The sequence below is a fragment of the Passer domesticus genome, chromosome 30 (genome assembly GCF_036417665.1).
Source record: "Passer domesticus isolate bPasDom1 chromosome 30, bPasDom1.hap1, whole genome shotgun sequence".
NCBI classification, from domain to species: domain Eukaryota; kingdom Metazoa; phylum Chordata; class Aves; order Passeriformes; family Passeridae; genus Passer; species Passer domesticus.
Window position 1 is genome coordinate 3,435,081 of NC_087503.1, and position 13,902 is coordinate 3,448,982.

Genomic DNA, 13,902 nt, shown 5'->3' on the forward strand with positions numbered 1-13,902 from the left:
CTATAAATCTCCTAACAGTGATGTCCAGCTTCCCTTGGTCGAAACTATTAGTCCTTGAGTTGATGTTCACCTTCCTTTCTCAAGCTGCTTTTCAGTGTTAAGGTGTTGAGATAAGCATGTTTCCTTTTTATATATTCTAAAGCTATAGTTTCAAAGTTCCTTACAAAAAGCAATATTCTAAAATTATACTTCAAAAGGTTATTATTGCAAAACTGTTTAAGGCTTAGCTACAAGCAGAAAGTTTCTGTCAAACAGCAACATCCTTAAAGCTTTAATTCAAATGCTCCTAAATCAACTGAAGACTTATAAAGGTTAATTGCAAACAAATGAAAGGTTCAAAGGTCTTCTTCCATGCTTTACTTCCTCAGTTATTTATTAGAATTCATCTTTATATTTGTCCCATGGTGGGTTTCCACACATACCACAATCACAAATACACACATTGGCTGTATGTACCTGACACAAAACACAGCTTTGTATTTCAAAATCTGCAGCTGCCTGAATGCAAAAACTGCAATAGGAGCCTCTCTCCAGGGGGAAATCTCCCCTCCTGTGCCAGCCCCTGGCAAGGCTGCCATTCTCTGCTGCTGCTGCTGCTGCTGCTGGGGCACTCGGGGCTCTGGCTGAGCAGCAAAGGTGACCCTGAGCCAGGAGCTTTCCTTGGCTGCAGCAAAGCCTCGGCACGCAAAGCCCTTCCCAGTGCTGTGCCCTGTTCCAGGAGGGATTGTGCCAGCCGAGCTGACCCGAAATTTCTTCTCCCAGGCAGCTTTAGGACACGCACCATGGAGAAGCCAGAGCCCACTCTCAGCTTTGCGCAGTCCTGCAGAAGAATCCTGCGTGTGAAGCAGCCTGGCAACAGGGTTTGGTGTCGGGAGGGGAACTCAGAGCCCTTTTCTGCCCTGTGGGCTGAGGCTCTGCATTTGCAATGGCCCTGCAGCTGCCAAAGGGGCCTTTTTGGCTCAGCTGAGAACAGTTCTGCTGAGAGCCTGTCCTAAACCTGCTTTTCCAGCAAATGTGCCCAATGAATCCTCATTTATTGCAAATCCAGGTCTTCTGTGAGTGCAGGTATGACAGCTGAAGGACGGAACAGCTCTGCTGAGGGGAAGTTCTCTTTTTCTTGTTTGGTTTTTTTCCTTTGGTTTGTTTTTATTCTTTGTTTTGGTTTGGTTTGTTTCTTTTTGTTGGCTTTTGGTTTTTTTTTGGTTTGCGTTGGGTTTTATTTTTGTTGTTGTTTAGGTGACAGGTTATTTGTTTTCATATAGTTTTGTTTGGTTTTTTGTTGGTTTTCTGTAACTGTGTCTGACACTTGTCTGTGGCACTGTGCAGGTGGCCAGGGGGACCTTCCCCAAGCTGTGTGCAGAGGAATCCACATCAGCCCAGGCCGGGCTGGGCAGTGGCCGCTCAGTTCCGTGGACTGGACGCGGCTCTGGACGCTTCCCTTGGAGCGTCTGCAGGGAGGGAACGCTGGGGCTGTCACTGCTGGGGTGTCACAGACAGGGGAACACTGGGGCTGTCACCGCTGGGGTGTCACAGACAGGGTAACGCTGGGGCTGTCACCGCTGGGGTGTCACAGACAGGGGAACGCTGGGGCTGTCACCGCTGGGGTGTCACAGACAGGGGAACGCTGGGGCTGTCAGCGCTGGGGTGTCACACACAGGGGAACGCTGGGGCTGTCACTGCTGGGGTGTCACACACAGGGAACGCTGGGGCTGTCACTGCTGGGGTGTCACACACAGGGGAACGCTGGGGCTGTCAGCGCTGGGGTGTCACACACAGGGGAACGCTGGGGCTGTCACTGCTGGGGTGTCACACACAGGGGAACGCTGGGGCTGCCCCGCTCCTGCCCTGTCCCCAACAGCTCTGCCAACACCTTGAGGGGACACAAAGGCTGAGCCAAAGGGTGAGAATTGAAGAAGGGGCTGAGCCGGGAGAGACCCATTGGCATCATCGAGTTACAGAATGACAGAATCACAGAATTGTGGGGTTGGAAGAGACCTTCAAGATCACTGAGTCCAACCCAGCCCTAACAGCACATCAGCAGAACCACGGCCACTGAGTGCCGCATCCAGTCTTTTTTAAGCATATCCAGGGATGGTGACTCTACCACCTGCCCTGGCAAACCAGTCCAATACTTTATCACACTTTCTGAAAAAAACTTTTTAAGAATATTCAATTTATATTTCCCTTGGTTCAGCTTAAAAATGTGTCCTCTGGTTCTGTCAGTTGTTGCCTGGAGAAAGAGACCAACCCCCATCCGACTTCAACCACCTTTCAGGAAATTGTAGATGTAGAGAGTGATAAAGTCACCTCTGAGTCTCCTCCAGGATAAACAACCCCAGCTCCCTCAGTCATTCCTTACAGGATTTGTGTTCAAGACCAGCCTTGTTGCCCTTCTCTGGACACATTCCCACCCCTCCATGTCCTGCCTAAACTGAGGGACCCAGAACTGGACACAGCACTCGAGGTACAGTGCCAGTCCAGGGGAAGAATGCCAAGTACACCAGTGCCAAGTACAGGGGAAGAATGACCTCCCTGCTCCTGCTGGCCACACCATTCCTGATCCAGGCCAGGAGCCATTGGCCTTCTTGGCCACCAGGGCACACTGCTGGCTCATGTTCAGCCGGATGTCGAGCAGTGCCCCCAGGTCCCTTTCTGCCTGGGCACTGTCCAGCCACACCATCCCCAGCCTCTGGCATTGCAGGGGGTTATTGTGGCCAAAATGCAGGACTTGGCATTTGGACTTATTAAACTCCATCTTACTGGACTCTGCCCATCCATCCAACCATTAAGATCTCCCTGCAGAGCCCTCGTACCCTCCAACAGATGGACACACGCTCCCAGCTCAGTGTCATCTGCAGATTTACTAATGAAAGGCTCAATCCCCTCATCCATGTTATCAGTAAAAATACTGAACAGAGCTGGCCCAGCACAGAGCCCTGAGGGACAGCCCTGGTGCCTGGCTGCCAGCTGGATGCAGCAGCGCTCACCAGCACTCTCTGGGCCGGCCATGCAGCCAGTTCTGAACCCAGCACAGAGTGCTCCTGTCCCAGCCCTGGGCTGCAGCTTTTCCAGGAGTGTGCTGTGGGAGACAGTGCCAAAGGCCTTGCTGGAGTCCGAATAGACACATCCACAGCCTTTCCTGCATCCACCAGGAGGGTCACCTGGTCATAAAAGGAGACCAGGTTGGTCAAACTCGACCTACCTCTCCTGAACCCCTGCTGGCTGGGTCTGATACCCTGGCCATGCTGCAAGTGCTGGGTGATGACACTCAGTTTAAACTGTTCCATTTCCTCACCAGGTACTGAGGTCAGGCTGACTGGTCTGTAATTACCAGGATCCTCCTTCCCACCCTTGTTGTGAATGGGTGTCACATTGGGCAGCTTCCAGTCATCTGGAACCTCCCCAGCGAGCCAGGACTGCTGGTAAATGATGGAGAATGTCTTGGCAAGCTCATCTGCCAGCTCCCTCATCACCCTGGGGTGGATCCCATCTGGGCCCATAAATTTATGAACATCCAAGCATCTCAGCAGTTCTCTGACTGCCACCTCCTGGATAACAGGGGCCCATTCTGCTCCCTGACCACAGAGAACAGTTTTCCTGAGGACAAGCCATTCTTCTCACTAAAAACAGATGCAAAGAATGCTTTAAGCATCTCTGCCTTCTCCTCATCTGCAGTTGTTGAGTTCTCTTATGCATCTAATAAAGAATAAATGTTGGTCTTACACTTTCTTTCATCATTGATAGATTTGTAAATACATTTTTTATTTTCCTTTATAGAAGTTGCCATTTTAATTCAAACTGAGCTTTGGCCTCCCAAATTTTTTTTCTACCTGCTCCAGCAGCTCTCTTAAATACATCCTGAGAGACCTGATCCTCCTTCCAAAGATGATACATCCTGGTTTTTTTCTAAGTTTCTCCAAAACCTCCTTCCCCATCTAGGCTGGGCATTTGCCTCGTCGACTTGTCTTTTGGCATGCAGGGACCATTTGTTCTTCTGCCCTCAAGATCCCTCTTTTGAAGCACACCCATTATTGCTGGCCAGGGCTCTATGTACAAATCACGAATGGAATGGGACTGCTGCGGAAAGCATCTCAAGCTGTTTATTTTCTAGCATCGGTCTCATTACATGGTTATGATTTGTGGAAAGAAAAAAACTCTGCAACTTCGCAAAAGTTGTAAAGCCGGTATGTTTATTTCAGCACTGGACACGTGGGGATCGTTCCCCCTTAAAGGACATGTGTACCCCTGAGAACTCCCAATCCTTTTTTATCTCCCTTACTTGCGGCCGCGCGTGTCCAAAATCCCCCATTCAGGGCGGCCCCGGCAAGCTCAGTGGCATGCGAGCTGCAGCGCTGGGGGCACTCTCCCCTCTTTGTGTGCTGCAGGGAGTGCGCCTGAGGCAAGGATGCCTTCTCAGACTCTGGGCTTGCTACGGCAGGAGCGATGGAAAGGCAGACTCTGTCTTCTGGGATAAACTGGGTTTATTGAGGAGCAGGGAAGTGGAGGCTCCGAGGAAACCAGAAGGCAAAGACAAGACTAATGGAGTAATGGCAGCTTATAAAGAGAGGTGGGTACAAAGCCTGCCCTCCAACCAATGGAGTAACAGGGAGGAGTGGGTAAAGGGATACAGACATTATTGTACAACTAAACACAGGTAACCTGGGGAGGGGCCCCAGCCCCTGAGCCAAGCACTCAACGCCCTAAAGAGAAGCTTCTAGATGAAAGGACTGGGTTGTCAAGTGACAGGCAGGGCACCAGGGAGGGACAGAGCAAAGGGATACAATGGCTCTTAGGGCAACCAGGGAGGAGATGGGGAAACTGACAGGGGATTCAGAGGAGGAGGCAACTGAGCAGAAGCACTATTAGCATGAGGGGAGAATAGAATGCACCAATTTACAAAGTAGAACTTAAAACAGCTAGAACCAGTTAAAAGCACAACCCAACAGTAAACTGACTGAAAATCTTGTGTTTTGTCTCGTTACATTGTCAGTAAGGAAGAAAAGGTTGTAGAGAGAGGAGAAGTGTTCTGAAAGTTTTGTTCTGATTCTTATTACTCTTTCTTTTAGTTACTATTGATAAAATTTTCTTTATACGCTTTTAAAGTTTTGAGCCCACTTTGCCTTCCACCTACTCCTGTCTCACAGCAGGAAATGTGTAAGTATATCCTAGTGAGTGCACAGATAATTAGCCAACACTGAACCCACCACACTAATTGATGCATTAGCCTAGAATCTCAGTTTGGCAAACCAATACCACTACAGAAACTTTCCTGATGAACTGCACAAGAAAAGAAGAAAATTAAGACAGGGCAATGGTTTCTCAAAACTTGTTTGATCCTAATGAGCCCCGTGGTGCATTTGGAGCTGAGTCCTTGAACCTCAGGGCCTGAGAAGAGATTGCACAAACTTTTCCAGGAGTCAAAGACCAAACTGTCTCAAGGAATTAATGGGTCCCAGTGAGGTCAATCCCCAACACAGGCTCCTCATGGACTCCTTGGAGAAGAGAATTAGAGGGCAGGATGGCACAAAACATAATCTCAGAGACTCAGTGTGGAAAGGAAATTCCAAAGTACCCTAAAAAATGTTAGTATCTCAAGGAATTAATGAGTCTCAATGAGTGTCAGTACAAAGCTCTCAAGGGACTAATTAAAGCAGATAATTGGGGCCATGATTGCACAAACCTCTCACAGAGTCTGTATCAAAAAGGAAACACCAAGTACCTGAAAATAACTGAAGTACCTTGAAGCATTAATGAGCCCCACTGAGTGTTGTTACTGACAAAGGCTCTCCAGGGACTAATTACAGCAGATAATTGGAGGCCATGATTGCACAAACCTCTCAGAGACTCCAAGCCCAAAACCAAACCCAAAGTCCTTTGAAAAACCTGCAGTCCATGGAAATATTCAGGAGCCCCTAGGGCCATTCCTGAGCAAGGCTCCCTAGGGACTCCTTCCAGCAGATCCTTGAGGCCACTGGGATGTGGGCTAGGGGGGGATGCTGAGGGCAGGACAAGGGGCTGACAGTGCCCAGCCTGGCTGGGGCTGTGCCAGGAGGCCCCAGGGCCTCAGGACAAGGTGTCTCCTCCCAGCCCTTGGTGGCACAGACCCTGCTGTGCCCCAGGCCACCAAGACTTGGCTTCTCTTTGTCCCCACCTGGCATCAGTGCCTCCAGTTCTCTGCTCTGCCTGGAGCCTGGGGACACTTTCTCAGTCATGTCCCTCAGTGGGACCCATTAAAAGTCCAAGAAACTTTGGAGTTGGATTCTGCCTTGGAGTTCTGGAGAGGTTTCTTCAGCTGCCTCTCAGGGACTGATGTTCAGGGCCTGAGCACAAAGCCCCAGAGGGTCATTAAAGTCCTTGTGCTGTGTCTGTGCTGCTGAGCTGGGCTGGGCTCCTGGCACAGAGGCAGCTCCTGGGAAGCAAGAAGAGCTTCAAAAGCACATTTCTCTTGATGAGCAGCTCTTCTGCCAGCCCAGCAGGGCTGGGGCACTGCCTGCAGCCAGCCCGGGCACAGCCCAGAGGCACAGAGAGCTTCAATCAGTCAGGGCTGGGAAGGTGCTGAGAAGTGCCTGGGGCAGAAGCACTGCCAGCCCTTGGCACAGGAACCTCTGGCTGCAGGACAATGCAGCTGCAGCTCCTGGAGCTGTCTCCTAAAGCTGGAACATCCCAATGCCTACAGACTCTGTGAGTACATTCTCTGATTGTCTCTTGTGCAGAGCAGCCAGGGGTGCCCAGGGCTGTCCTGCAGAGCAGGCTCCTGCAGCCCAGGGTGCTGTGCTGGGGCAGGGACTCTGCTGCCTGCCAGGGACAGCTCTCAGCCGGCCCGGGGAGCTGCTCCCAGCGCTGGGGAGAAGCTGTGGGGGGAAGGAGCCACCCTGAGCAGGGCAGGTGCTGCTGCTGCTCCACACCAGCCTGGGCACAGCTCCAGAGGACACTTCCCAAAGAAGGTAAGCCTGGCATTGCTGGAAAGTCAGGAGCTTTCCTGAGAGTTTTTTCAATTTCCTGCTTGGAGAAGGCTGGGAATGTTGGGGTGATGACAAAAAGATTTTTGCATTTTATACATTTTTATATTTATATCTCTGTAAATTACTATTATATAGTTATAAAACTATAATCCTTAGTTTATGATACTCTTTACTAACTGTATTAAACTACTATTATATACTTCTCTAATTATAATACTTAATTAACTCCAGTATGTTTCCTAACCTTTCTCTTAAATTTTAGAAGAATAAGATCACTGTCTAAATACATTGCTGAAATTCTGTATAGTCTTATTATAAGGAGGAGGGCTTACAGGAAGAACATTTTAGTTTTTTACCAGAATGTGAGCAGTCACAACAAAAAGTGAAGGCAAAGGAGCCCTTGGACCTACTCCAATGGGTTGACCCAGGGGTATGCAACTGGGGCAACTCAATCTGCTATTGGATGTTCCTATTAAATATCCTAATTAATCCACCGTAATAAATTGTTGAAATCAGGGTCCGGGTGTGCCCCATCCCCACTGGGACACCTGGAAGCTTCCAATAAAGGTCTGTTACTACCTTACTGTTCCAACACAGTTGCAGGGGGAGTGTTTCTCTTTTGATTATAGACAAGAGGGGGATGAGGGAGGCAGAACAGGAATTGTAATCCCAGAATGACAGAACATTCTGAGTTGAAAGGGACACACAGGATCACCAAAGGAATGTTTGAACATTTACAGAGACCCCAGAACTGTAACTTTGGCTGGTCAGTCTCTCTGCTGGGAGCCTCCCAAAGGGCCCTCAGCCACTCCTCAGCCCTGGACAGCAGCAGCATCACCTCTGCAGGGCCCAGCAGGGCTCTCCTGAGCTGCCCTTGCCCACCTGCACACAGAGCCTGCCCCAGCCAGGGCCCTGCACACAGGCAGGTTTCTGTAGGGCCGGGGCCAGGGCACACAGGGTGGGATGGGCTCTGTGAGCGCTGGCAGGGACAAGGCTCCTCTCAGCAGGGAATGTCCAGGCCCAGGGAGATGCTCAGGCAAGGAGAGGGGGCTGAACAGAGCAGTGCTGGGGCAGGAGGGCACTGTTGGTGTGTGGGAGGTGCCGGGCACAGCTGGGCACGGGAACACTGTCCTGAGTGCCCGGCTGTCTCTGCCCTGTCCTCTCAGGCACAGCACCACAGCATCTTCTCTTGTTTCTGCACTGCCCTGATATTGTCACTGTTATCTGCTGCTCTCAGGGAGGCTCTGGCATTTGCACCAGCTGAGTCAGGCACTGCCCTTGGCATTCCAGCCAGGCAGGGCTGTCCATGGGAATGGGGTGTCCAAGCTTCCCTGGCACCTGTGGGGCTGTGGGCAAAGCAGTCCATGGGAAAGGGGAATGAGCTGAGCCCCCTCCCTGAGATCCCATCATGGGCACAGCCGGGGATCTCCTTCCTGTGCCCTTCCAAGCTCTGAGCTGCCCTCCTGGGTGCAAATCTGTGCCAGAGCCTCTGGCAGTTCCCTGAATGTCCCACGGGAAAGGGCAGAGCTGCCACAGCTGAGGAAATGCTGCTGGGTTTGCCAAGGGAGCCCTGAGTGTCCTTAGCACAAGGGAGTGCTGAGACCTTGCCCAGAGACCTTTGGAGAGGGTGAGACATTCAGGGATCCCTCTGCTCTGGGCAGGGTCTGGTTTATCCCAGGGTGACCTGGGAGTGTGACTGTGCTCTGATTGCAGCCAAAGGTGCAAAGCCAGGGAAGCTGGGAACAAGCCCATCCAGCCCCTCACCTTCCCTCAGCCACAGGGAATCCTTTGCCTCTCCCATCCCTCAGTGGCAAACTCGGAGTGCAGCAGAAATGCTGGGGATTTCTGACTTCAGAGAGCCAGAAATGATGTGTGGGTAGGAAAACAATTCCTTATAGCAACTACTGACATCTATTTCCTTTAGAACTGTGAGTGCAGATACAACCAAGACTTTCTGCATTAGGATACATTTCCCTGACAAATCCTGAATATCCAGCCTTGTCCATCTGCCACATGGCCACAAACTGAGGGCAGTGGGGCAGGGATGGCTCCTCCAGAGCCCCCACGCACAGCCCTGGCTGTTCCTGGCACACTCAGCCAGCACAACTGCAGCTCAGGCAGGGACCTGGGGGAAGGTTTACCCGAGCAGGAACAAGGGTGGGTGAGTCCCAGTGGGAGGGTCTGCAGGGAATGGCACAGGTCAGGCTCAAAGCAGCCTCTCCTGATTTGTCACTGTCCTTTCTCCATGAACAGGTCCCCATGTGCAGCCCCAGCAAATGTCCAACAGCAGCTCCATCAGCCACTTCCTCCTGCTGGCATTGGCAGACACGCGGCAGCTGCAGCTCCTGCACTTCTGCCTCTTGCTGGGCATCTCCCTGGCTGCCCTCCTGGCCAACGGCCTCATCATCAGCGCCGTAGCCTGCGGCCACCACCTGCACACGCCCATGTTCTTCTTCCTGCTCAACCTGGCCCTCAGCGACCTGGGCTCCATCTGCACCACTGTCCCCAAAGCCATGCACAATTCCCTCTGGAACACCACCACCATCTCCTACACAGGATGTGCTGCACAGCTCTTTTTATTTCTGTTCTTCATCTCAGCACAGCTTTCCCTCCTGACCATCATGTGCTATGACCGCTACGTGTCCATCTGCAAACCCCTGCACTACGGGACCCTCCTGGGCAGCAGAGCTTGTGCCCACTTGGCAGCAGCTGCCTGGGCCAGTGCCTTTCTCAATGCTCTGCTGCAAACAGCCAATACATTTTCCCTGTCCCTGTGCCATGGCAATGCTCTGGGCCAGTTCTTCTGTGAAATCCCACAGATCCTCAAGCTGTCGTGCTCCAAATCCTATCTCAGGGAATTTGGACTCATTGCAGTTAGTGTTTGTTTAGGTTTTGGCTGTTTTGTGTTCATTGTTTTCTCCTATGTGCAGATCTTCAGGGCCGTGCTGAGGATCCCCTCTGAGCAGGGACGGCACAAAGCCTTTTCCACCTGCCTCCCTCACCTGGCTGTGCTCTCCCTGTTCCTCAGCACTGGTATATTTGCCTACCTGAAGCCCCCCTCCATGTCCTCCCTATCCCTGGATCTGGCCCTGTCACTTCTGTACTCGGTGGTGCCTCCAGCCCTGAACCCCCTCATCTACAGCCTGAGGAACCAGGAGCTCAAGTCTGCAGTGTGGACACTGATGACTGGATGATTTCAGAAACATTAAACTGCTGGGCAATTTCTGAAAATCGCTTGTAATAAAAGTTGTATTTGATACTTCTCGTTAGTTTAATTTTGGAGATTTGTTTCCTCTGTTTTATTTTTTTCATATTGTCCACAAAACAAAGTCATTGTTTGTATTATTTCTCATTTTGTTTCTCTCCACCTTCCCTCTGGCAACAGACTGTGTCAATGAGGGGCTGTGCTCTTGGTGGCTGTAAAGGAACTAAAGGATCTCCCAGCAAAGGTTTGTGCAGAGATTCCCTTTTGTTGCCTTCTCTGGAGCTGTAGCAGCAATGTCTGTGTGCAGAGCTGGGGGCAGATCAGTGCTGGCACAGCAGCTGTGGTCCTGCTTGCCACACCATTCCTGATCCAGGCCAGGAGCCATTGGCCTCATTGGCCACCTGGGCACACTGCTGCCTCATGTCCAGCCTGCTGTCCATCAGTCCCTGCAGGTCCCTTTCTGCCTGGCTGCTGTCCAGCCACTCTGTCCCCAGCCTGTAGTGCTGCAGGGGTTGTTGTGGCCAAGTGCAGGACCCAGCACTGGGACTTGTTAAACCTCACCTTGTTGGATTTGGGCCCTGGATCCAGCCTGTCCAGGGCCCTGTGCAGAGCCCTCCTACCCTCCAGCAGATCAACACTTACACTCAGCTTCATGTCATCTGCAAAGATGTCCTTGATTCCATGGGGCCCCTTAGTGTCACAACGGCCCTTTGGTTACACCAGGCCCTGCACTGTCACACTGCTCTCCTTGGTTCCATGAGACCATGCTGAGCAGCAATGGTCCCCTTGTTTCCACGGGTCCCCGAAATGCGACAATGCTCTTCTTGTTTCCATGGGGTTTCACAGTGTCTCAATGTTCTCATTGGTGCTGCAGTTTCACAGTGGCCCCTTGTTTCCATGGGGCCCCAGGGTGTAACAATGGCCCCATGGTTGCATGAGGTCCCACACTGTCACCATGGTCTCTGTGGTTCCACAATTCCCCTCAGTGTCACAATGGACTCCTTGTTTCCATGAGGCCACACATTTTCACAGCATTCTTCCAGATCCCTTGAGGCCCCATCATGTCACAGTAGCCCCTTGGTTACACAGGGTCCTGCAGTGTCACAATGTCCCCTTGGTTCCATGAGGCCCCACAGTGTCAGAACAGCCCCTTGGTTCCTCTGGGCTCTGGAGTCTCCCAATGGTCTCCTTGGTTTCTCACTGTCAAAATGGTGAAACCCCTTGGTTCCGCAAGGCCCTGCAGTGTCACAATGGCCTCTGTGGTTCCATGAGGACCCAGAATGTCACGGTGCACTCCCTGGTTCCATTTGGCCCCACAGCACCCCAATGGACCACTGGTTCTATGGGGCTGCACAGTGTCACCATGGTCCTCTTAGTTCCCCAAGGCCCTGAAGTGTCACAATGGTCCCTGGCTTCCCCAGAGTGTCCCAATCATCAGAGAATGACAGAATCAAATTGGCTGGAAAAGACCTTTGGGATCATCAAGTCCAAACAATGCCCTAATACTGCCTTGTCACCCAGACCATGCCACTGAGTGCCACTGGAGAAGGACAGTGACTCCACCACCTCCCCCCTGGCCTGCCCATTCCAATGCCCAATCACCCTTTCTGTGAAGAACTTCCTCCTATTGTCTAGCCTAAACCTCCCCTGGTGCAGCTTAAGGCTGTGTCTTCTTGTCCTGCCCTCCAGCAGATCCATACTCTCACACAGCTTGGTGTCATCTGCAGTTTGTGAATGGTGGACTGGATCCCCTCACCCAGATCATCTGTGAAGATGTTAAACAGTACTGGGCCCAACACAGATCCCGGGGGACAGCACCAGTGCCTGGACACCAGCTGGGTGCAGCACCATCCCCACCACTCTCTGGGCCCAGCCTCCAGCCAGCTCTTAAATCTCCCAGTGAGGAGGGAACCTGCCCAAGCCGTGGGCTGCAGCTTTTCCAGGGAATGCTGTCAGAGACAGTGTCAAAGGCTTTGCTGAATTCCAGATAGACACATCCACAGCCTTTCCCACATCCACCAGTGAGTCAGCTGGTCATAAAAGGAGAGACCAGGTTGGCCAGGCAGGACCTGCCCCTCCTAAATCCACACTGGCTGGCTCTGATCCCTCAGCCATCCTGTGGGTGCCCTGTGGTGGCTCTCAAGGTGATCTATTCCATAACCTTGCCGGGCACCCAGGTCGGGCTGACAGGCCTGGAGTTCCCCAGATCCTCCTTCCAGCCCTTCTTGGGCATGGGCTCACACTGGCACCTCCAATCCTCTGGGACCTCCCCAGTGAGCCAGGACTGATGGTAAATGATGGAGAGCAGCTTGGGGAGCTCATCCACCAGCTCCCTCATCCCCCCGGGATGGATCCCATCCCATCCCATCCCATCCCATCCCATCCCATCCCATCCCATCCCATTCACCTGTGAGCATCTGAGTGGCTCAGCAGGTCCCCAGCTGCTTCCTTATGGATTCCAGGGGCTGTTCTGCTTCCTGTGCCCATCTACCAGCTCAGGAGAACACTTGTCCTGAGGACAACCTGTCCTAATATTGAAAATGGAGACAAACAAGGTGTTAAGTAGCTTAGCCTTTTCCTCATCTTTTGTTAATATATTCTCCACTATACCAAAAAAACCAGTAGAGATTCTCCTTATCCCATGTTTTGCTATTAATTTTTTAATAAAAGCTTTTTTTTTTTTACAGAAGCTGCCAAGTTAAGTTTAAATTGAGCTTCCACCTCTCAACTTTTCTGTCTATATAACCTAACAACATCCTTAATCACTTCCTGAGCTGCTGCTCCACCAGGCCAGTCATTTTCCTCATTACCTCATCTTTTGCCACACTGGCACAGGCTGCTCCTTCCTCCTTCCTCCTTCAAATTACTTTCTTGAAATGTGTCCATCCTTCCTGGACCCCTTTGTTTTTAAGGGCTGTTTCCCTTAAAAAAATCAGTACCTGACTTGGTAGTCCCCAAATCAGCCTCCTAAAGAGGCCAAAGTCTGCCCTTTCTAATTCCTGGGTAGAGGTTTTTTTCATGTCCCTCCTCCTTTAAAAGAACATTGAAAACTTGATTATTTCATGGTCACTGTGCCCCAGGAAGCCTCCGACTCCCACATCTGCCACCAGCCCTTCTCTGTTTGTAAACAGCAGGAGACAGAGCTTTCCTTGGCAGTGGGAGTGTTACCAAAAATTTGGTAAAATAGAAAACGCCTTAACCCCAATGTAGCATTAAGAAGCAGCATTCTTTATTCAGCCAGATGCACAGGGGAGAGCTCCTCACAAAGCTGTGCAGGCTGAGTACAGCAAAGTTTCTGTTTATTTTCTGTATTTTGCACACATATTCATTGATTGTCCTGGACTAAACACACATATGATAATAATTTCCCCAAAATCATTAACATATTTCCCCTCCCCTTTACCCACACGTTCCTCTGTCCTGGGAGTCTCTCTGGTGGTCCCTGGTGGTCGTGGACCCCAATGTTCCAGTGGGTTTGGCTGAGCTGGCAGGACACTGAGGCTGGTGAACTTCCAGTTCCCCTTCTCACACAACGGGCATTGTGTGATTTCCATAGGTCTGGGGTTTTGGGGAACAAGCTCCAGGTGTGAGCTCACCTGGTGTAGACAATTGATCATCTGGTAACATGAGGTCACAGAGTGGGCTATGACATCACAGAGTGGGTTATGTGAGGTCATCGAGCAGCTATGACTTCATAGACTGCCTCTGTGACATCACAGCACTAGCTGTGACATC

General features: G+C 51.3%; 2 protein-coding genes and 1 long non-coding RNA gene across 3 annotated transcripts in view; all 3 read left to right on the forward strand.

Annotated features, from left to right (window-relative positions):
• LOC135287573 (zinc finger and SCAN domain-containing protein 2-like) overlaps positions 1 to 13,902 on the forward strand; it is a gene marked incomplete at its 5' end in the record, with an annotated part of 231,189 nt that overhangs the window by 170,324 nt on the left and 46,963 nt on the right. The gene's annotated exons all lie outside the window — the stretch shown is intronic.
• On the forward strand, positions 1,772 to 3,724 carry LOC135287686 (uncharacterized). Its single transcript, XR_010351249.1, has 2 exons — positions 1,772 to 3,182; positions 3,299 to 3,724. It is a non-coding gene; the product is annotated as an uncharacterized LOC135287686 (long non-coding RNA).
• Positions 9,239 to 10,156, forward strand: LOC135287626 (olfactory receptor 14A16-like). Its single transcript, XM_064400900.1, has one exon. It carries the CDS (start codon positions 9,239 to 9,241, stop codon positions 10,154 to 10,156), a length of 918 nt encoding a protein of 305 aa, XP_064256970.1.